The sequence below is a fragment of the Neofelis nebulosa genome, chromosome 7 (genome assembly GCF_028018385.1).
Source record: "Neofelis nebulosa isolate mNeoNeb1 chromosome 7, mNeoNeb1.pri, whole genome shotgun sequence".
Classification (NCBI taxonomy): domain Eukaryota; kingdom Metazoa; phylum Chordata; class Mammalia; order Carnivora; family Felidae; genus Neofelis; species Neofelis nebulosa.
The window spans coordinates 120,608,661-120,632,325 of record NC_080788.1 but is presented as its reverse complement, the minus strand read 5'-3'; the positions used below and the strand labels follow the sequence as shown (position 1 = coordinate 120,632,325).

Genomic DNA, 23,665 nt, shown 5'->3' with positions numbered 1-23,665 from the left:
TCTCTCTCTCTCTCTCTCTCTCTCTCTCTTTCTCTCTCTCTCCCCCCCCCACCCCCCACTCACACTTGAAAGAAAGAAGGAAGGAAAGGAGGGAGGGAGGAAGAAAACAGAATGTGCTGGGAAACAGCAGCTAATGATAGAGTAAAAGCCATCTGGATTAGAAACACATTTAAAAACTCCAAGATGCTCAAACTTTGCTGTATAATTGGATGGAAGTATAGGTACCTCTAACGTGTCTCTCGGTATTTGCGAGAATCTATTTCCACAATAAAACACATGAAGAATTATCTTTGTGCAAGCAACTAAAGAAAGGATCAACCCCCAGGCATATATTCCCAAACGTTAAATGACTTCTTGAATAAAAGTAAGCTTTTCCACCAACTCCGTAAGGGTCGTTGCTGATGCCCTGACTGGAATAAAAAGGAATCCAGGTGAAGTCATAGAGGTGGAGAGCACTCTATGGAAAATTCCCTCACCGCAGCACTCACAGACAAGCTATTGCCCCGAGGAAGTGAAAGTCAGAAGGAGACAAATTGCTAGAGGAAGTCATCATGCGGTTCGCTCTATGAAACAAGACCTTTAAAATCGAATGGCATTTTTATGGAACGTGATGTCAAAACATCACGAAAATCCCTGGACCCCTTGAGAATTGCGGGCTATGTCTTGGCAAAGAAATGGTCAGACTTATAGATGAGCTATTCTTTTGGAAAAAAAAAAAATGGGTGTTTCACATCTGCTGCCTTTTTCTATGATGACAGATGGCTGTCAGTAATCCGCTACCTGCTAGAGCTTTTCAAGAAAAACCAACCAACCAGACAAACCCCAAAAAAAGCCAAACCCTTCCAAGTATTCCTCTGGAGGCTGACACGCCAGTCCATCCCCCCAAAGGAATAGAAATGTCTTCCCTGTTTTTAAATAGGTTTTTCTTTTTCAAAGCACTTTTTTCTCTTTAACGTACAGGAGAACACTGTGCGATCAGGTAGGGCGGGTGTCAGCACCAGAATTCTGAGACTTATTTCCTTGTTGGTCAGTCTAGAGTCAGACATTGCCCGGTTTTGTCTGCTTTTCACTTCAGGCAAGGGCTGCTGGTCAAGAGACTTGTACCACAGAGAGAACCTTTTGAAAATGGATGTTTGGAAACAGTTCCATCGTTACGGGATTTGTTGCTAGAAGCCAACTCCATTTGCACACTTAAAAAACTGGAAAACTGGAATTTTCTAATGTACCTTACATCTGTTAGGAACCACTAGCTGACCTCAGGGGAGATGGAAAGCTACCAGCCAAATTTCAACACCAGCATCACACAGTTGGTGAATGTGAGTGAAAAATGAATAGTGTGGTTTCATGAGTGCAATCAAGGATGGCCTTCTTCCATCTTGAGCTGAGATACCTTGTCGGCTATGGCAGCATTAACACCAAGTATCAAAATAAACAGAACTTAGAATTAGACTGTGAATTGTTGTGTCTAGAGGTTTAAAAACTAATAAAATAACCATCGTTACATAAGATGTAACCTATTAGGAGAAGCGGGGTGATGGACACGTAGGACTTCTCTGTGACTGTTTTTTGTAACTTCCTGTAAATCTATAATGACTTGAAACCCCCCCAAAAAAAAATTAGATAAATAAACAAACAAAGCTTGTTTAATCACATTATAGTGTATAACATTGATATATACAAGAATATAGTCACTGAGGGTCATTTCTAGTAAGAGCAAGTTGGGCCAAGGGTAACCTGGTGAGAGCCAGGGAAGGGATTGCAGCCAAGATGTCATCACAGCTACCCACAGTGGTGACTTGGGGGGACAGAGCCTCACAGCTGTGGAGTGGGTTGTACCCCACTTTTCAGCATGAGTGACAGGGGAACCCAAGGGCCTTCCAGTGAGGCCCATCTATATCTTCACTCCTTAGCCTCGCCGGTGGTTGAAAATGGCCAGCTGGAGTGTCCCCAAGGGTACAAGAGACTGAATCTCACTCACTGCCAAGGTAAGGATGACCGGGGCCAGGGCTGGGCTTGGGGAGGGGAAATGATGAAGGTCTGATGATGCCGGGGCACTACCCCCATCCCCAGACAGAAGGAATGGTGTCGCTGAGTGGTCTTCTCTGGGTACCGCTAAGCCCCAGCTTGGGAATGCTATGGGGTCTGCTGGTTCCAGGAGCCTAAGGAAGTCGGGGAGATAATGATAGAGCAAGCCTAGAAAGGACCTGGGAGCTGAGCCTGTCCCTCCTCCCATCTCCACCTGTCCCCACTGGACCTGGGCCAGGTGGGTCTCTAGAGCTGTGGGTCTGTGTGTGAAGGTACTGCCCTGGTCCCTACATGTTTACTCACCTCCTGGGCCAATCTCCCTGGATTGGGAGGACTTTTGACTCCAGGATCAAGTCAGCCTGAGTTGATGGGGACCTCTCTGGACTTTCCCCAGCACCGCACCTTCAGCTACTCATACCTGCCTCCCACAGCTAGGAGGGGGAAGAAAGAGGGAACAGGGGGGCCATAAAGTCTAGCCCATGATCCTTGCTGGCCTGGCTGACAGGCTCTCTAAGGCCAACCAAGGCCTGGAGCACTCTGCATTACAGAGCCCCCAGAGGGGCAAGGCCCAGAGGCATCTTAGGACAGATGGGTGGGAGGTGGGTCTCAGCTATGGCTTTGTCACTACAGGGAGTTCCAGTGGAGATGGGGAGTGGGACCAGGATGACTGAGGGTCCAGAAGCCTTCACTGAGGGGCAGCTGTTACCACTGCACCGCTAAGGCTCTGAGCAGGGAGCCGCTGTTGGCTATGGGCCTGGCGGTAGGAGAGGTGAGCAGGGCCTTCCAGCTGGGAGGCTCCTGAGGCTGACAGAGGTCAGTGGGGAGCTGAGGCAGCCTCCCCTTTGGGGAACTAGACACACTGCTGTCTGTATGACTTGCTTTGAATGAAGCTGGGTTAGAGACAGGGGATTGACCCAGATGGCTTCCTAGGTACCTCCCCCGGAGGCGTCTTCAGGAGAGAGGGATCTGAGGGAGTCCAGGGCCGGGGTGGGGGGGGGTTGGGGTGTCTGCTGTGGGGTGCCAGGCCCAAAGGGGATTTCTGGACCATGGATAAAGTGCTTGGACCAGGAAAAAGGGCAGGCCTCTGACCCAGCCCAAGGTCAGACTCCCCTGGGGGCAATGGGGACTAGTACACTAGACAGTGGGTGTGGAGAGAAGTCTTCAGTTTTGCCCTTGGAGGGTACAGTAGGGCCATTCATATCTCAACTGTCCCCAGTGGCCTCTCCTCCTGGCTGGTTTCCCAGTGCACAGGATTAAAGTTATTCCCAGGATTTCAAATGAGCTCTCAGCCCTCCCTCCACGGAGCCTCAGGAATATAGGAAGCCAGGGGGCCCTCCCCCAGGAGACCCTGCCCCTTAAAACTCCCCCTTCCCATGTCTGTGGGCTTGGTCTCCGTATCTGGGAGGGGACCTGCTCACCTCTACATCCGTGTGCATCACCCTCCTCTCTCTTTCTCCAGCCTTCTCTCCTTCCACGGGACAATTTTGGGGTCTTGTCATGAGCTGCATGCATTGTGCTAGGTGCTTAGTACACAGTGACAGATAAACACGGAAGCTGCCCCAGGTGAATACAGACGCTTAAACCATTACACCCCACGGGAGAAGTGCTCTCACCGGAAAGAAGTTCTGGGTGTTGTGGGATCCCATGGTGGGGACCCCTTCCCAGACTGGGAGGGTAGGAGAGGCGCTTCAGGTGACACCTCACCTCGACTTAAGGAATGAGTAGAGGTGACCAACTAAAGGGGATGCGGGCATTCCAGGCCGAGGAAACAGCACAAGCAAAGGAACAGTTTAGGCCGGCTGGAGTACAGCCTGTGGGCCCACAGGAGATGACACAGACATCCCAGAGCCTTGTCAGGGCCAGCTGCCCACCCACAGGCTGTGGGGAAATATGGTGGAGGGCATTGGATGCCCTGTGAGGGCTTAGGAGCTCCCTCTAGGAGGTGAATGGGGACCAGAGGCATGTCAGATTTGCATTTAGGTACTTAGACACATCACTATGGCCACAGTCCAGGGGCAGGTGGGTCTGTTCCCTTTCCTAGATCTCAGTGGCATTTCCCCAGGCACCTCCCTCCCAACAGGGTATCCTGCCAAAGAGTAGTTGGGCCATCTTCTAACCCTTCATTCCTGTGCTTACTGCACAGGCTTCCCTGAAGCCTATGGGTGAGCATGCGACTCTGGTGACACTGGGTCACCATGTCTAATCTCCCGGCCCTGGAGGCAGGAGATCTGCCCCTCACGGATCTTCCTCACTTACCATCATCAACAAGGGTGCCATCACCAAGACTTCTTGGAGCTGAGTAAGGGTTGGGATTTCCCCTTGGCAGGAAGAAGTTTCCAGCATGAAATGTTTTTGAGATCAGAAGGGAAGCTAATGTCACTCCCTTGTTTGAAGAACAGCATGTGCCCCCACTGGTCTTGGAGGATGTGTGGGGCCTGCCTGAGGCCTTCTGCCTCCTGGAAACATAGCCTCTGGCCTCCTGCCTCCTCGACCTTGCTGGGCCCCTCTGTCCTGCGGATGTGTCCCCCAGACCTGCAGAGATGCTTCAGAGTCTCTCCAGGAAGGCTGAATAGGAGGGGCTGGGCAGATGGTTCTCCACTCTCCAGCCCAAACTGTGCCCTTATCTGCTCCCCACCGTATGCATCCCAGCATGCTACTTACTAGCTGGGTGCCTTTAAGCAAGTTACTCCTGGAACCTGCTTCCTCGCCTATAAGATGAAGCCCCGTGGACCTACTTGATAAAATTATTGGTAAGAACTAAATGGGGTATCATAGGTAAGCCACCTCGCCTGGTACCTGGCACATAATAGGCACTCAATAAACATTCACTTTTAATATTATGACCATTATTACCAGTTAGTGGACTAAGTGATTTGCAATTTTTATCTTGTTTTATTCTCCTAACAAGACCATCTGGTTGTTACTATTTTTTTTTAAATTTTTTAAGCGTTTATTTCCGAGACAGAGAGAGACAGAGCATGAGTGGGGGAGGGGCAGAGAGAGGGGGAGACACAGAATCCGAAGCAGGCTCCAGGCTCTGAGCTGTCAGCACAGAGCCCGACGCGGGGCTCGAACTCACAAACCGTGAGATTATGACCTGAGCTGAAGTCAGTCGCTCAACCGACTGAGCCATACAGGTGCCCCTGGTAGTTACTATTAATGTCCCCATTTTATGAATTAGGAAACGGAGGTACAGAGAGAGGGACCACACTTAATAGATGGCAGCTCCATTGTTGTCTTTTTTTTTTTTTTTTTTTTTTTTTTGGAGAAAGTGTTTGCAGAGCTCTGCACCGGCCCCTCCCCTCCGTCCAGCCTCGGTGGGGCGGGCGCTCGCTCACCTCCTCCAACCCCACAGATATCAACGAGTGCCTGACCCTGGGCCTGTGCAAGGACTCGGAATGCGTGAACACCAGGGGGAGTTACCTATGCACCTGCAGGCCTGGTCTCATGCTGGACCCATCCAGGAGCCGCTGTGTGTGTAAGTGCTGGCGGGGGCCAGGGGTGGGGGACACAGGGAGGCAAGATGGGACCCTCAGGGTCCCCCGGCCAGGCCCAGAGCGGTAATTTCCCCCAGGCTCCATCCCAAGGCCTGGGACCTGTGTCTCAACCGGGAGCTGGGCCCGATGTACAAGAACTGATCTGCCCCCGCCTGCTGGAGCAGAGATGGTTACGACTTCAGTTTGGGTTTTTGGCATTTCTTTGGGGGCTTTGCAGCTGGGGATTTTCTGCTTCTGTTTATTCTCTAATCCTTTCTGTCCTATCTGTTGCCTCATTTACTTTGAGGGGGCGGGTGCGTGTGTCACCTCTGTTCTGATGTCTGGCTGAGCTGTGGCTGCCTCTTCCAGGGCCCGAGCTTAGCAGCCTGGTCACTTGGCTGCAGCCCTTTCTTAAAGGGCCTGTCTGGAGCGTGAAGGCCTGCTGCCTGACCCCCAGGCCTTTCCCTAAAACGCGCGGTCCCTTATGGTTTGGAACGTGTCCGGGTCCACGAATATATACACGTCACTGGTCATATCAGCACTGTGTCTGTGTGCGTATGCACTGTGTGTGTCTGTATGTGTGCATGTGTGTACCCCCAGCCAGCTGTTTCCAGCGGCCTGTGTGGTTTCCTGCTAGGAGAGGCCCAGGCTGGCAGCACCCCCAGATAGCAGGACTGACGCCACGGCCCAGACAGGGCTCTCCTTGGGCAGGGAGGCCCGACCAGAACTGAATAAAACCAGTCCCGACTGGCATCTGGAAAGTGGCAGCCCAGCTCAGCAGAGCTCCCTGGGGCTGGCCAAGCCCTCGGCCTACAAACCGCCAGGTACCGGGTCTGGGGAGGCCACAGGATGAGCAAGACTCCAGTGCCACCCAGAGGGAGCGTCCATGTGAAGGGAAAGAGGAGAATGGACCCAGTAAGCGTCTCCAGAGAGAGGAGACAGTAAAAAAGGCTTAAGAGGGGACACCCAGAGAGTGAGGAATCCCAGAGTGGGGAGAACACGTCTGGCGGCTCTCAGGAAGACTTGACGGTGACCAGACATGTGATCAAGGCCTCAAGAGACGTATAGCACTTTCTCCTCATCTCACCCCCCACTTAAGATTCCTTTATTAGGCAGGCATATTTCACACCTGAAGTGACTTTGACTTGTTAGTGCCAGAAAGAAAGCCTTAATACAGGGAGGCAGAGATGGCCCTTGGGTGTTCTTTATTGTTTCTCCCTGCCTACTGTTACCCCCTCCAGCTGATGATTTACCTCCCTGTAGGCAGAGAGGGGCAGGCATGAAGTTTCTCTTCTCTTCATTTCTGAACTTTGCCCTCTTCCCTGCCACCTGACCAGGGCCAGTTAGGGCAGTCTACAAGGGTCCCTCTGTGCTGGGGCAGTCTCCTGATACTTTCAGCCGGGTCACCTCCACCCTGGGGCTCAAAAGGACCAAGTGCCACCACACTGGTGGTACAGAGCCTGCTTGGGATTCTCTCTCTCCCTCTCCCTTTCTGCCCTTTCCCCACTTGTGCATGTGCTCTCTCTCAAAATAAATACATAAGCTTAAAAAAAATAAATAAAAGGACTGAGCCATTCCCTACAGTATTGCAAGGGAAGTAGCTGCTCGAAGCATAGATTATACCTGGAGACCCAGGCTCATGCACTGACCAGTGATTGACCTGTGTGTGTAGCACATAACCTTTGACAAGGAACCTTCACATACATCATTGTGAAGAAAGTATATCAGACAGGGGGCGCCTGGCCCCTGTGACTCTTGATCTCATGTGACTCTTGATCTCACGGTCGTGACATTGAACCCCACGTTGGGTATAGAGATTACTTAAATAAATAAACTTTAAGAAGAAGAAGGAGAAGAAGGAGAAGGAGGAGAAGGGGGAGAGGGAGAAGGAAGAGGAGGAGGAGAGGAGGAGGAGGAGAAGAAGGAGAAGGAGAAGAAGAAGGAGAAGAAGAAGAAGAAGAAAGAGGAGGAGGAGGAGAAGGAGGAGGAGGAGGAGGAGAAGAAGAAGAGAAGAAGAAGAAGAAGAAGAAGAAGAAGAAGAAGAAGAAGAAGAAGGAGGAGGAGGAGAAGGAGGAGGAAGAGGAGGAGGAGGAGAAGGAGAAGAAGGAGGAGTAGGAGAAGGAGAAGAAGAAGAAGAAGGAGGAGGAGGAGGAGGAGGAGAAGGAGGAGGAAGAGGAGGAGGAGGAGAAGGAGAAGAAGGAGGAGAAGGAGAAGAAGAAGAAGAAGAAGAAGAAGAAGAAGAAGAAGAAGAAGAAGAAGAAGAAGAAAAGACAAAGAAGAAGAAGAAGAAGAAGAAGAAGAAGAAGAAGAAGAAGAAGAAGAAGAAGAAGAAGAGGAGGAGGAGGAGGAGGAGGAGGAGGAGGAGGAGGAGAAGGAGGAGGAAGAGGAGGAGGAGGAGAAGGAGAAGAAGGAGGAGAAGGAGAAGAAGGAGGAGAAGGAGAAGAAGAAGAAGAAGAAGAAGAAGAAGAAGAAGAAGAAGAAGAAGAAGAAGAGGAGGAGGAGGAGGAGGAGGAGGAGGAGGAGGAGGAGGAGGAGGAAGAAGAAAGTATATTTATTAGTCAGGAGTCTTTGGGTTGCAAGTGACAGAAACCCAACTCAAACCACCGCAAGGAAAAATAATTAATTGCTCCACACAACTGCAAAGTCCAGGGGTAGGTGTGCCTTAGGCTTGGTTGGATACAGGTATTCACAGTGTCTTTAGGATGCCTCTTGCTGTTTTCTTTGTGTTGATTTCATAATTCCTTCAAAGTTGGCCACCAGACACTCAGACACTCCAGACCTACATCTCCCAGCCTTGCAAACTCCAATTTAAAAATAGAGAAATTGGGGCGCCTGGGTGGCTCAGTCAGTTGAGTGTCTGACATCGGCTCAGCTCATGCTCTCACAGTTCATGAGTTCAAGCCCCATGTCAGGCTCTATGCTGACAGCTCAGAGCCCAGAGCCTGCTTCGGATTCTGTGTCCCCCCCACCCCCGTCTCTCCTCTCCTTGCACTCTGTCTCTCAAAAATAAATCAACATTAAAAATAGAGAAATAAAAAGAATCTCCTTTCTAATAATCCATGGAAAGTCCCAAAGCTGATTATTATCACTGGGCGTACTTGGTCAAGTGCCCGTCCCTGACCCACTCGCTGTGACCAGGGCTATGGACTCTTTCAGCTAGGAAGTGGAGTCAGCCTCTACTCCACATGGACAGAGTGAGAGGCAGGGTAGATCCCACAGGAAGCCAGGGTGCTATTACCAGAATATAGGGGTATAGATGCCAAGCAGGCAAAAACACAGGTGTCTGCTCCCCATGGAGTTAACATCATCCTTATTTTACACATGAGGACAGTAAAGCCCAGGGAGCCATGTAGCTCCTGGCGGAGCAGGGATTGGAACTTGGCCAGCTGAGTCCTGGGCCCTGACCTGGACTTCCCCAGGGTCATTCTTTCCTTAGTTTTGAGCGTTGTCTTCTCTGCCCTTTTCTCGTCCCTTCGTCTGGCCCTACAAGGAAGTCAGTCCGTTCCAGTGTGGCATGGCCTCTTTGTCCTCCACTGAGATAACGTACAAGAGGATAATCTTTAATACTCATTATCAAAAGACGAGAAAGGAGACAATGGTGATGGTATTATTGTCGTGTAACACCAGCATAGCTCACGCCCACGGTGGTGCACGGGATTTTGATTCGTGGATCTAACCGTCCACCTACATTGGTCCAGCGAGCTTTTACTGAGCATCCGCATGCACCGGACCCTGCACAGGGTGCCTGGGCTACAAAGATGGCCCAGACAGGGTCCCTGTCCTCAAAGCTCCCCATCAAGCCTTTGGCTCTCACCTTGTCTCATCTCCCCAGGGTGACTCTGGCCCTAGAGCACACTGCTCCCCACCCAACCCCAGGCCTGTGGTAAACACTTGTTAACTTGGCATCTGGAGACAAGCACATACATCCCCATATCCTGCCCTCAGGCCCTCCGTGTGAGAGTGGGAATCAAGGGGCCCCTCAATCAGGTAACGCAAGGAGAGAGACACCAAAGGCTTCCACTGTGATTATTCCTCCCAACGTTCTTTTGAGCCCTTTCAGTGCCCAAACCTGCAGACTGAGACTCTGAGACTCGGCTGGGCCAGCTGGGTGTTCACTGCCAGCAGCCGCTCCCATCAACTGCCCCCCTCACCCACCCCCACCCTGCACTTCCCCCGTGGCTGGCCACCTGCCCACCCCACCTGCGGTGTCTGTTGCAGCCGACAAGGCCGTCTCCATGCAGCAGGGGCTGTGCTACCGGTCGCTGGGGGCTGGCACCTGCACCCTGCCTTTGGCCCAGAGCATCACCAAGCAGATCTGCTGCTGCAGCCGAGTGGGCAAAGCTTGGGGCAGCAAGTGTGAGAGATGCCCCCTCCCTGGCACAGGTAAGCATCTTGCCTGGTCTCAGCTCTGGCCACCCAGGGGCTTCCTCCAAGCCAGTGGCCACTTTCTCCCACCTGGGCCTCACCTCCAGCCAGAAGACCCTTAGTCTCTTCCATCCTTCCTGCTCAACTCCTTACCCCAACCTGGGTCCCTCCTCCCCTGTTGCCACAATTGCTTGTCCCCCAAAGGGAGGGAAGGGAGGGCCCTGGGCTCCTGCAGGAACGGCACCTCTCAGCTTGGCCTCTGACCCCTGACCTTGCAGAGGGCTTCAGGGAGATCTGCCCTGCTGGCCACGGCTACACCTACTCGAGCTCACATATCCGCCTGGCCATGAGGAAAGCCGAGGAGGAGGAACTGGCCAGGCCCTCCAGGGAGCAAGCACAGAAGAGCTATGGGACCCTGCTCGGGCCAGCGGAGAGGCAGCCACTCCGGGCAGTCACTGACACCTGGCTGGAGGCCGAGACCGTCCCTGACAAGGGTATCTGAGCTGGGGGAGGTGCCTGAGGGATTCCCCTTCTCCCTCAAAGAGCCACTGGGTGTTTATCCTGGATTCATGGCTTCCCAACTCTGGAGCATTAGGGGAGGGAGTTTAGAGCAGCAGCTCCCGGAGCCCTGCTCTCCTGGCCTGGCAGGATGGGAAGGTCTCACCTCCTTCCCTACCCATATGGGGTCAAAGGTGCCCACATCCCAAGGGTTGCTGGTGGAAGCGGGCGAGGTCAGCCGCAGGCCCCACCCCAACCCATCAGGCCTTCCTGGCCCATGGCCCCTGGTCCCATGGCCCTGGCCACACAGCTTCTGGGGCTGGTGCTTGCTTCAAGGCCTGAAGGGCTAGTAGAGAGACCCTGGGGAGTCTGGGCCCTGTCGATCCCCTCCCCTGGCCTTAGAATCAGAGTGCCAACTCCAGCTCAGTCGCCTCGGGCCGGGGAGGCACAGGCTGGAAAGAGATGGCCTGAGGCACCCCTGGCAGGAGCCCCAGGAAGCCAGGCTGCAAGCACACCCGGGTCACTGGTAGCCCTGAGTGCAGGAGGCCAAGGACACACTAGGACAGGACAGCTACATGATGGCCAAAATTGCTCCAGGAATCTGGAACAGACAGGGAAGTCCGGACAGAGCCCCAGTCATGGCAATTGGACGCTGGCCAGGCCAGGAGCAGCTCTTCTCTTTCTAGGACTGTTGCCCTGGGCCGTAGCCCACGGCAGAGGGTGGAGTGACCTGGTGTGGCTGGGAGGCTTGAGGGGGAGGATGTGGCAGAACAAAGAGGAGAGTTACATCCAGGACAGATGGGTGGATGGGCCCGGGAAGGGGCGGGACTCCCATCACAGGGGCCTTAGAGGAAGGCAGGAGGATCCTTCTCACCCAGGGAGCCACGTCATAGGCCCTCCAGACCTGGCCTTCTGGGGTCTGTGGTGGCCAGTCCCTGCAGGCCAGGAGGGGCAGAGGCTGTACTGTCTCCACTGCTGACCTCTGGGGACAGGTCAGGAGGTCAGTGACTGAACGAGCCTGGCCGTGGGTGGAGGGAAGGAGGCGGCCCGGCTCTCCTCCCTGAGCTCATGCTCTCACCTTTCCTTCCCAGGAGACTCCCAGGCTGGCCAGGTGAGTGCATCCAGGGATCGGCCAAGCGTGGCAGAGAGCGGGGCAGGGTAGCCACTGAGACTGCAGGGCAGTGTCCCCTGAAGGAGGAAAGGGAGGCAGAGCGGTTATGTGTGGCGTGTTACCTGGAGAGATGCTGGCATTGGGGTGGGGGGACTCACCCAAAGACCTAGTTTTACCCCAAGGGAAGTCAGAACAACAGCTCTCAGTCTCTCATTTGGGGTGCTCTGGGGCCCCCCTCAGAAAGGAAGTAGGAACAGGTCCTGTACTGCAGCTAAGGTCTAGAACTGGTTCCAGATGAATTCTGGACGCAGCACTTTCTGAGCCTGGTTTGCTTACACCGCAGGATCTCCCCTGTGGGTGGCTTGTGGGGAAGTGGAAGCACGCCCCTTCACTCCCTTCCCTGCACCCAGGATTCCCCCGGGAAGAACCGAATCCTCCCGGAAAGACATCCCACAAGAGTGAACCTGCTTTTTCCCTCGCCAGTCTGCCGGTCCCTACCCTGTCCCCTGCCCCTCCAACCTGCATACCTGACTGTCCCCAAGCCCCATTCCTCCAGTGAGCTGCTTCTCTCCCCAGAGAATCACATATTGTCCTCCCAGACCAGAGTCCACTTCTGCGTCCGCACAGCCCCCAGCCTTGCTCCTGGCCCGCTGTTGTCCCCTGCCCCTTCTCTCCTCCTGGTTCACCACTGCTGTCTGTGAGCTGTGGTGAGGGATGCCAGGGATGGCCTGGGGGACTCGGATTCACCGCACTGGTCCTGTGACCCTAGGTAGGCTAGTTGACCCCTGGAGCTTCTGTGACTTTCTCTGGGCTCCTAGCATTGAGATGATCATTGAGCATTGCTGATGCAACACAGATCTGGCACACCACATACATCAGTTCACTTAATCGTTACAACCTGCTATCATAGGATAGTTGAGCAGATTAATTCAGACAGTGGACATAAAGCGCTGGCAGAATGCCCAGCATCTAGGAAAAACTCCTCAATGCCTGGAATGAATGAGAGAGTGCATAAGTAAAGTGGACAGGAAGCCCGGGGGCAGGGGTGAGTGTGATGGAAGAAAGAACATCAGAGAGGTGACAAAGGATCCAACTGTGACTGTCTCCTCTATTCTGTGCAGGTCACAACCAGTGTTACCCAAGTACCTGCCTGGGTCCCAGGTGAGTCCCTCCTCCTAGCAGCTCCCAGGAAAGAGAGACCGTAGAGTTTGTACCCTGGGCTGAGGCACGGGGCTCATACCAGATGACGTCGTGGGTGGCGTGACACGTGAAGGCTTTTTTTTCTGGGTGCTCTATACACCTAAGGTGCTGCAAGGTCGGTGAAAGACACCGAGATGTTTTGCGATTGTTTCCCTAAACACCTTTCTGCATTTCACAGTGCCACTCAGCATATAAACGAGACCAAAGAGGAAGCACTGATGAAGCAGGGGCCCATCAGGTCCCCGGAGCCCTTCCCTGGGGGCCTGTCTCCCCTTGGGAAAAGGTTGGAGCTCTGCAGAGGCCAGCTTGCAGAGGGTCACTGGGGTTGGGGACAGGGCACTGTTCAGGGGCTCTGTCTCCAACAAGCTAGCTGGCCTTGGCCAGGTGGTCGTTTCCACGAGCCCGTCTCCTGACCTGTGAAACGGAAGCTGAGACTGGATGTACTGGCGGACCCATTCGAGCTCTCAGATTCTCTGACTCTATTTGGAACAGACAGATGGGGAAGTCAGGACAGAATCCACCCTAGGCTCCACCCCTGGTTCTCCAGCTGGAACGGCAGGAAGAGGGAAGAGCCACTGCCAGCACCTCTGGAGGGCACACTGTCTGGGGATGGGAAGGCAGGTGGCCAAGGGGCCATGGCTCATCCGCTCTCTCCTCTCCCCCACTACAGGTGATGCCACAGAAAGACCAACACCACCACTGCCTGGACAGGAGATTCCAGACAACCCAGAAGAAGAGCAAGTGACCACCCCCCATGACGGGCTGGAGGCCCCGGGCCCCTCAGGTACCTGGCAGCCTGGCGAAGTGTGGCTGGTCAGAGCCAACTCCGGGCCTCCTCGCCCACCAGATGAACAGTCTCTAGTGAATTCCTGCTCATCTCATCCCAGGGGGCCCCTAATGAACACAGCAGTCCTGTCAGGAGCACAAGTCAAGTGGGGAAGGAGAAAGGGAAGGGAGGCCTCGGAGGCTCCTCTTACTCAGAGACCTTCTAGGAGAACCCAGGGGCCCTCGCAAGGAGCCTCCGGGAGCCCGGCTCCTCCCGGCTGTTGACCCTGAGTCGGCTGAGTGCCCCGGCAGCGAGCAGCCTCCTGCCCACGGGGCCGGTCAACTTTCGGGAAGGAAAGTGGTTCTGTTCTCAAGGTTGTTTAACTGTCGGGGAGCCTGAGCTCCCCCTCTCCGGTCGGCTACAATGGCGAGGGGTGCGGGGTGGGGGAGATCCCTGGCAAATCCACCTTGCTCGCCAATGCGCCCTCCTCAAAGGCTCATTGTCTGCAGAACTGCTGCTCCTGTGCACAGGTGTGCTCACACGCGCGTGCCCTCACGTGTGCCCTCACGTGTGCCTCGTCAGGGGCTGGCTGATCTCTTAAATTCACAGACTGAGCTCACGTCAGGGGAGCGGGTATTTCCGGAGTTCTTCCACCAGAGAGAGAGAGACCAGGCTGCCGGGTGGAAGGAACAGCCCAGAGAGTGTGGGGTGGAGGAGGGGCTGGCCTTCCCAGGCCCGAACCGGGGGTGTCCTGCCACCCTTTCCTCTGCGCTCACTGCACTGCATCAGGGAGCATCCTTATCCCCCTCTGCTGGGCAGGCAAGATGAACTGGGTTAAAGGGATCCGTTGGGAATTCTCTGACCAGAAAAATGGGCCTGGAGGCAGGGACAGAGGTGGGGGGGGGGGGGGCAGGAGGAAGAGCCCTGGTGAGGCTCAGCAGTGGCTCTCAGCTCTGTGGGGGGACAGAATCCCCCCCTCTTACCACCCACAGCTTAATCCCCCTTCTCCCCTGCCTTCCCCCAACCTCACCCTGCTGGGAGCATACGTAGAACCTGGCAGGGGGTCCCCATAAGCACCCCCCCCAGCTGACCCAGACTTGGAGCCAGGCCAGGGACAGGCTAGCCTTGCCAACAGGCTGGTATGCACATTCGGTTCTGTCCTGCTTAGCAAACGCCGTGAAGCCTTCCTGTGCACCAACACAGGCATCGCCCCAACCCATTCCCCTGGGCCTCCAGGGTGACCTCAGTACTGTGGGGCAGGGCAGGGGAGCCCTGGGTATGTGGGCTTCTGGCCATGACCTCAGGACAGACACAGAGGCTGGACGTGTCCCTCACCCATTCATCCAATCGGTGGTTCATTCAGCACATGCCAGGTACACTGCTAATATTAAGGACACAGTTCAAAAAAGCTAGAGTCTCTGCCCTCTATACGGCCTCAGCGCTGAGTCCGGGTGGGTCAACAAACTGTTTCTGAATTCAGCATCCGCCTCCCCACTTTTTACCCCACCACCCAGGGAGTCCTCATTTAAATTACTTCAACAGGTTTCTAAGAGCCCCCGCCCCGTGCCTCCCGCCCTGTCCATCAGCCATTTGCTACCTTTCTGAGCAAGACGGCATAGCCAGATGAGTGGTCTTTCGGAGACAGCTCTGATCATACCCCACCTTGCATGACCCCCTTTCTCATAGGCCTCTCTGAACATGGCATTCAAGGCCTTGTTCAGTTGGCCCCAGCCCACTTCTCCTTTCTTCCTCTGGCAGTTCTCCCTCAACACCCTGCTTACCAGCGCTGTCTGTCTGTCTCTGGGACTGTGGGTGAGAGCCATGCCCTTATTCAGAGAGGACTTCAGGCGTCCGAGAGTCCCCCTGCTGGGACATGGGCTAGTGGAACCCACTGGGTTGTGGCCAGGGGGATGTACTACTGGGAGCTCCCCCCTGGGACTCAGGGTCCTGGGAGGAGTGCCGTGGGGTGTTATACAAGGCCATGCTACATGTGGATATGGGCAGGCCCAGCCAAGAGAGGAGTGAGGCTTCTGTGGGTCCTCTGAGGCCCCTGTGCCCTGCGTCCCACCCTCTCCGCCCCCACCCCACTGCCCCGCTCCCCTGCCTTTGCCTGTCCTCGCTCCATTATGACCTCTGCCTCGCTCTGTCGCAGGCGTTGACCGGTGCGCCGCTGGAGCCACCAACATCTGCGGCCCTGGAACCTGCGTGACCCTCCCGGACGGGTACAAATGCATCTGCAGCCCCGGCTACCAGCTGCACCCCAGCCAGGCCTACTGCACGGGTATGCACTAGGGCATCCTGGGCTCGCTCGGTGACTGGGGACAGAGCCAAGAGTCCAGGCAACGGAAGGCCCGAGCAGTGCCGTGTGCTCCGAGGAGTTGAAAAAGAATGCTGTGGCTGTAGACAAAGCTCACCTTAACCTTGGGGAGACCAGTCTCCGAGAGCACCATCCAATGAGTCTCCAGGACTCCGGAAGAGTGCAAAGCCCCTCAGGGCTTCAACCCATTCCTGGAGCCCTCAGCTCTGAGATCAGCCCACGCCTCCAACTAGCCATCTTGCAGCCTACAGGGCAGACCAAGGCCTACCCTAGTTGGAAATGTCTCCACTGACCACTCCCTCCATATTTTTATTCAAGAGAGAAACGTCCACTGTCCCTTGAAGGAAAGGAAGTGATTAGGAGGCCACTGGGGGAGGGGGACATGGGCAGGGAAGAAGTGCTGGGCCACTGGCCCAGGCCCTTGGTTCCTGAGTGGGCCCTAGGGGCAGACCTCGTGACCCCAGCCTTAGAGATTTTTCATCTCCCTGGCCTCCTCTCTTCCCTCATCCCCTCCTTGACCCATAGCAGCATCCCCTGTACAGCTCCTAGCATGGGCAGATTGCTGGCAGGTGCCCAAAGAAAGGTCTCCCTGACCTCCCTCCCCACCTTCCTCTGCTCAGATGACAACGAGTGTCTGAGGGACCCCTGCGCTGGAAGAGGGCGATGTGTCAACCGAGTGGGTTCCTATTCCTGCTTCTGCTACCCTGGCTACACGCTGGCCACCTCGGGGACGACGCAGGAATGTCAAGGTAAGCCAAGTTTGCCTCATCCCCGGGATAGGCACAGGACCCCCTAGAGAGTACTGAGGTGGAAGAGGATCCAAGCATTCACAGCACCCAGCCACTGCTCTGCAGTGTGTGGAGCACGCGAGCTGTGAGAACAGAGACTCAGGGCAGTGACCTGGCCCTGGGAGGAAGCCGACCCCTACGCTGAGACCAGAAGGAGAGTTTCAGACCTGTAAGACCGCAACATTCACAAAGGCTCCGAAGAGGTGTGGCTGGAGCTGAGAGTGTGAGAGGTCTGGGGACATGGCTGGAGATGAGGACTAAAAGCCTGGTCCCCAAATTCTGAGTGACTAGGAGCCGCTTTCATTTTGGGTAAGGAAGGAGACGCGTGAGGACACAGACTGGGACTCCTGGCAGACGGGGGAGCAGACTTTGCAAGAGGAGCGTGGGTCCTCAGCAGCTCAGAGACCTGGCAAGTCTTTGCGCTTCCCTGGGAAGGCCTGGCCCCCCGCACGAGGCCCCCGGGCAGAGAAGCTTCCAACACAAACCCTTGACTATCCAGCATTTGTACTGCAATGCAAAAACCCTCTGCATACATTTTTATGAATGAGCTCACAGAGAATATGATGAGGCACTTTCCAAGCAGGGCCTTAAGATGCATAACCCAGCTGGAACACTTCACGGGAGAACTCTTCCTGAGGCTCGCATTGCTGGTTCTGGCTGGGGCAGCCCAGCAGTCACCCACAGTCCCGCCCTGGAGGCCAGGAGGCTGTGTATCCTGACATTACCAGGGACCCCAGGTTCTAATCCCCCAGAGATCTCGTCTGCAGAGACCAAGCCCGTCCGGGTCTCCTCACCTGCTATGGGGGAGAGGGAGTAGGGGAGTCTTAAGAACCAGCTAGCTTAATCAGGGTGGGGGATTGCACTTGATCATATGAAGCTCATCTTCCCAGCCCCAGTCGGTAGAAATCCTTACCCATTTTATAGTCAAGCAAACTGAGGCTCAGGGAAGTGAATTGAAATGCCCAGGGACCTCGTACCTAGTTGTGGCAGAGCCAGAAACAGAATCAAAGTCATTCTGGTGTCAAAGCATGGTTTGCTTCCAAAAACATGCACAGCGAAGGAATGGAGAAAGCAGAGAGTGTTCCAGAGAAAGGGAATGAACCATTGCTACAGAGGGCAGAGTAGTGACCAAGCCTGGCAGGCTCTGGGAATAATGATAAATCCAGTGTGACTGGAGCATGCGGTATGTGGAGGAAGTGGCAGGAGCTGAGGCCAGTGTGTGAAGTCTTGAGTGCCAGGCTGAAGGGTTTGGACACCATCCCGCAGGCAGTGGGCAGCCAGTAGAGGTTTATAAGCAGAAGGTGGTGACGCACTCAGCTGGTCCTCAGGGAGGTGACTCAGCAGCACTGGCAGGTGCTGTAGGTCAGAGGCGCTGCTCTCTGTGGGCCCAGCCCAGGGCACCAGCCCCGGGGACAGGCAGTGGCTGCTGCAGGGAATGGCGTCACCGGTCCCGGATGTCTCCGCCAGCCCCGGCAGCTGGGGAGGGAGGTCAAGGTCAGCTTCAGTGCTTCCCCCAGTGGGACCTGGCTGCCCCATGATGGGACCTTATTCAGGATAACATCCCCTTTCTAAAGTCTGCCAGTCTTCTGAAGCAGCATCTCATTATTTAATTATGTGTGAATTATTTCATTAATTTATATAACGAATTAATATAAATTATAACAGTTTCTAGGAGTAAAATTAATGCAATTAATTATTATAAATTGTTTGCATGTTAAATATTTTTAATATTTTTTTTTCAACGTTTTTTATTTATTTTTGGGACAGAGAGAGACAGAGCATGAACGGGGGAGGGGCAGAGAGAGAGGGAGACACAGAATCGGAAACAGGCTCCAGGCTCCGAGCCATCAGCCCGGAGCCCGACGCGGGGCTCGAACTCACGGACCGCGAGATCGTGACCTGGCTGAAGTCGGACGCTTAACCGACTGCGCCACCCAGGCGCCCCAATATTTTTAATATTTTTAAGTTTACTTATTTATTTTGAGAGCGGGAGAGAGCGGGGGAAGTGCAGAGAGAAGAGAGAGAGAGGGTCCCAAGCAGGCTCCGCACTGCCAGCATAGAGCCTGATGCAGGGCTCGAACTCACGAACCGTGAGATCATGACGTGGGCTCGGATCAAGAGTCAGACCCTCAACCAACTGAGATACCCAGGTGCTCCTAAATATTTTTTTTTAAAACATTTACTTCTCAGGGTGCCTGGGTGGCTCATTTCAGTTAAGCGTCCAAATTCAGCTCAGATCATGATTTCATGGTTCATGAACTGGAGCCCCACATCAGACTCTCTGCTGTCAGAACAGAGCCTGCTTCAGATACTCTGTCTCCTCTCTCTCTCTCTCTCTGCGGCTCCCCTGCTGGTTCTCTCTCTCTCACACAATAAATAAATAGACTTAAAAAAAAAAACAACCACATTTACTAATAAATATGAGCATCTCTTCATACATTAGCCTTGGGGTTTCCTTATCTGAAAATTGCTTGTTCCTAGTTTTTTGCTCAGTTTTCCAGTGGCTGCTGGTTTTCCCTGTGGCTCTTTGGGAGTTTCTTGTATATTCCAGATACTTGCCTGGGTTTAGATATTGTAACTCTCTCATTTCATCCTTTGCCGTTAACCTTATCCACATGTCCTTCTTTTTAACAGAAATCCTTAATTCTAACATATTGAAATTCACCTTTTTTGCCTTATTTTTTATGCTTTTAGGGCTTTATTTAAAAAACCCTTCCCCATCCCAAGGCCACAAAGATATCCTTCCACACTTTCTTTCATAAAAGTTAGTTCACCTTTTACAGCATGTTTTAATCCATCTGGAGTCTGTCTGTACAGACGTTATGATCTGGTTTTGTTTTGGTTTTCTATTTTTTTTTTTTTTTTTTTTTCGTTTCTGTGCCTGTTGCTCTGCACAGAGCAAGTTCGCTTTCTCAGCCTCGTCCATCAGTCACCCTGGCCCTGCCGGTCTGTGAGCTCTTCCTCAAGAGGCATGTGTGGTTCTGCCTCTGAGTTCTCTCTCCTCTTCCCCTGGGATCCCAGCTTCTCGAAGTGAAGATGAGTTATTTCAGAAATGCCCGGAGAGGTATTGCAATGCAGGCTCCAGTACTGTGAGGGCAGAATCCCTGGATTTGGCCCCGGGGGGTGTGACTTTTTTTTTTTTTTTTTTTTTTATTTTATTTTATTTTTTTTTTATTATTTTTATTTTTTTTTTGGGACAGAGAGAGACAGAGCATGAACGGGGGAGGGGCAGAGAGAGAGGGAGACACAGAATCGGAAACAGGCTCCAGGCTCCGAGCCATCAGCCCAGAGCCTGACGCGGGGCTCGAACTCACGGACCGCGAGATCGTGACCTGGCTGAAGTCGGACGCTTAACCGACTGCGCCACCCAGGCGCCCCACCGGGGGGTGTGACTTTTACGCCTTCTGCCAATGACTCCGCTGGGCACTACAGTGGTACAAAGTACCACTCGGATGAAAACACTGTCCATAAACAAATGATTAGTATTCCATTCGTGCAACGAGCACTATTTGGGGTTCTGTGCTGGACATTAGGGACATTCGGATAATAAGAGCCATTCTCAGCAGTCGGAGAGAAAAAAGCAAGTAAATGAACAGTCACTATAGTGGCTGAGTCCTAGGGGAACCCTGGGGAGGGACATATGGGGTGGAGGGGAGAGGTCAGCCTCACCTGAGAGATGAGTAGGAGGCAGCCAAGCTAGTGGGCAGGAAGCCACTCCGGACAAGCAAGCAGGACATGCCCAAGTTCAGGAGCAGGTCCTGTGTGGCTGAGGCTAGGAGGCAGGAACCAAGGTGGGAGAAGCAGACGGGGCCAGATCGTGAAAGATCTCACATGCCAGGCCTAGGAGATCAGATGTTATAGGGTAGGTTTAATGCTAGAATAATAATAGTTAACATTTCTTCGGTGCTTACCCTGTGCTAGGCCCTTCGCTTGGATTATCTCTTTTGATCTGCGTAGGGACCCCATGAAATGTTTGAACCAGTGCTGGGGGCCGGGGGGCAAAGGTAAATTCTCCATTGATTTGACTGTGGGGACAAGGAATGGGGAGGGGCCAGAGCAACCTTTGAGTGGGTCAATTGAACCAGTCCTTGAAATGGAGGTAGGACACTGCTGACCGTTGAGGCAAAGAAAGATGCTCCAAGTGGAGACATTTGTATGAACAAAGGTTTGGTGGCTGACCAGTGGGGACCAGCAAACACAGCAAGGCTGGGGCCGAGCGGCAGAGGCCTTGTGAGCCATACCGAAGCATCAGGGTACCCCAGTAGGGATTTAAGCAGGGGAGTCGCGTGACGAGGGTCAGACTTTTGAGCCACTGTGGGGCACCAGTATGCTTTGGGACAGTGGAATAAACCACTTCAGTAGATTCACGGCTGCCTAAGATGCTATCTTTCTGGCTGTTTAATCCCTAACCTTTGAGAAGGCCCTTAAGAACTTTAGGATCAGACCTCTGGAGGATGCACTGGGGTTCATGGGGGGGCTTTATTGGCCTCCTCGGATCACGCCATATGGACGGCCACGTGACCTCAAGACCAGCCTTTGCCTCAGGGTGGGAAGACAGCTTTGAGGGTTCCCAAGGGCCTTGGGAGAAAGGAACTCAGGAATTTGCAGGGGCCTGAGCTAGATCAGTCTCAGAGCTGGCATAGGAGCCCCCCCACCAATCACGGCTACAGCAAGGATGCCTTTTCCTGCCTGGGCCTCAGCACGGGCATCCTTGTCCTGGGCCTCTGAAGGGATGCCCCGGGACCCCTGCAGGGCTGACGCCAACCCAGGACTTGTTTCGTGTGTTCACAGACATAGATGAGTGTGAGCAGCCAGGGGTGTGCAGCGGGGGACAATGCACCAATACAGAGGGTTCGTATGACTGCCAGTGTGACCAGGGCTACATCATGGTCAGGAAGGGACACTGTCAAGGTAAGAAATGGGATGAGGGAGGGCAGCCGGCCGCCCTACCATCTCTTGGCCCCGCCCCAGGCGCTGGCTACCCCCACCTCCCCTTCCAGCTTCTCTCCGACTGGGCCCCTTGATGCTGAGCCCACTCTAATGGACAGAGATCTGTCTGGGAATTCTTGAGGCCTTCCATCCCCTTCAATGATATTTTGGCATCCTGTCTGCCCCCCAAAGCAGGGGAGCACAGCAACTTTATACACACGAGACCCCGGGAACATCCCTCCGTACACCTCTTCCCCTGGCCTTGAGTCATACTGCTCTCCTATATGACGGAGGAGAAGCCGGTCTCTCTGGGAGGTGCTTGCGGCCTCAGCCATGACCGACTTGCTAAAGCTTGTTAGTCCATGGGCTCCTCAGGGCTGGACCATATCTTTAGATGACCCCTGTGCACACACCTGATAAATGTCCTGCATTGGACAAACGTTAGCAAATGCTAGCTGAATGAGTAAATGAATGAAGAATGATTGATGGAGCCCCAATCCTTGCTCCCTTTCCCAGGCCCTGCCAAGAGGTGGCTGTGACATTGACAATCAGTCTCCCCACAGACTGGCTTGGAGCTGCCACTATCACACCAGTTCCTGGCAACTCTCCCACTACTGCCTCCTGGCCAGGCTGGGGTGGCAAATGCTCGAAAGAGGCCTGGGTTGTGTGCGAAGAGTGGTGGAGACAGGAATGAATGAGGGTAAATCAAGGCTCTTTCTGGAAAGAAATCCTGTCCTGGATCTGAGGTTAGGACCAGACACCTCTCAGCCTCCAGGTTCTTCCTGGCCAGGACTTGCCTGATTGCACAGGGTCCTGGAGGTGAGGGATGGGCTTTTATACCTTATGATGGGAGGGTGTGCCTTCCCAGTGCCATTAGCAGGGAAGCTAGGTCCGGGGTCCTAGAAGGTCTTAGCAAAGGGGAGACATGGCTGGGGGTGTAGGGAAGACAACTGTCTGCACCCCCAGGGTGTCACCTTCTCCTTTCAATGCCTCCCTCTTGGTGATTTCCCTTTCATACTCTGGACTACACATGATCAAAGCCAGAATGGCCTCTCTTTGTCCTCATAAGCATGATGGAGGCACACAGCCTGGCATTTTCCAGGAGAATGGAGAGTTGATGAGGGCCTACTATGTGCCAGGAGGTGTCCTAGTACTTGACAGATTACCTCATTCAAGCATCACAACAATACATTTCAATTTTTTTTTAATGTTTTGTTGTTTTTTTTTTTTTTGAGAGAAAGAGAGAAGGACAGAGTACAAGTAGGGGAGGAGCAGAGTGAGAGGGAGACACAGAATCTGAAGAAGGCTCCAGGCTCCAAGCTGTCAGCACAGAGCCCAACACAGGGCTCGAACCCATGAACCATGAGATCATGACCTGAGCTGAAGTCAGACATTTAACCGACTGAGCCACCCAGGCTCCCCAGACAACATTACAGATGTGACGTTAGACTTTATTAAAAAGAAAAGCAAACCCAAAGGAGGTGAACCAAGAAAATACCAGGACATTAAAAACATCAGATTTATACAAACCAGTCCATGTTAAGGGCATAGGCTCTGTAGAGACAGGCCTGGGTTTGACCCTTGTCTTGACATCTGAAAATGGAAACCATAATGCCCATCTCGGAGGTTCTTACGAGGACCAAATAAGCTAACACATACAACAAGACTCTCAGTGAATACGGGGGAGTGTTTCCATCTGAAAGCCCCATTCTTTTTTCACCTCTAGACACCCCTCACGCTGCAGTCCACGCCTCCAGATTGTCCCCTTCCCTTCCGGAAAAGTTCCGGAGGGAACTTTTTCCGGAGGAAAAGTTCCAGACGCACACCTCAACTGGGAGGTCAGGCTGAGTTCCTGGCCCAGGCCAGACATTCAGTCTGCTGAAAGAAAGGCTGATGTAGCCTGCACACTTCTCCAGGTTTCCATCAGTAACCACAGACCCAGCCATCACCCTGGGAGCCCAGTCAATTTCCTCCCCCTCTTTCTTCTCACTCCAACTGAGAAACCACTCTCTCCACTTAAACTCAAAGTCTCTGGTGGAAGGCCTGAGTGCTCTGGACAGCGGCCCATCCAAAGTCTCAATGGCATTTCCGTCATACCAGAAACTCTGGGTTCCCACAGAAAGGGGTTGGATCCCCTTGCAGACTGCCTGGGCTTTGCTGTGCCCCAACCACATCCCAGGTCTCCTGCGC

The 23,665-nt window shown here is 53.7% G+C and overlaps 1 protein-coding gene across 3 annotated transcripts in view; it reads left to right on the top strand.

Annotated features, from left to right (window-relative positions):
- LTBP2 (latent transforming growth factor beta binding protein 2) overlaps nucleotides 1-23,665 on the top strand; it is a 106,308-nt gene that overhangs the window by 65,902 nt on the left and 16,741 nt on the right. For all 3 annotated transcript variants that reach the window (XM_058739665.1, XM_058739664.1, XM_058739666.1), the window contains exons 9-18: nucleotides 1,911-1,985; nucleotides 5,381-5,503; nucleotides 9,720-9,884; nucleotides 10,145-10,360; nucleotides 11,456-11,475; nucleotides 12,597-12,636; nucleotides 13,346-13,459; nucleotides 15,594-15,722; nucleotides 16,379-16,507; nucleotides 21,338-21,457. In XM_058739665.1, coding sequence (XP_058595648.1) covers nucleotides 1,911-1,985; nucleotides 5,381-5,503; nucleotides 9,720-9,884; nucleotides 10,145-10,360; nucleotides 11,456-11,475; nucleotides 12,597-12,636; nucleotides 13,346-13,459; nucleotides 15,594-15,722; nucleotides 16,379-16,507; nucleotides 21,338-21,457 — 1,131 coding nt within the window. The remainder of the gene's footprint in view (nucleotides 1-1,910; nucleotides 1,986-5,380; nucleotides 5,504-9,719; nucleotides 9,885-10,144; nucleotides 10,361-11,455; nucleotides 11,476-12,596; nucleotides 12,637-13,345; nucleotides 13,460-15,593; nucleotides 15,723-16,378; nucleotides 16,508-21,337; nucleotides 21,458-23,665) is intronic.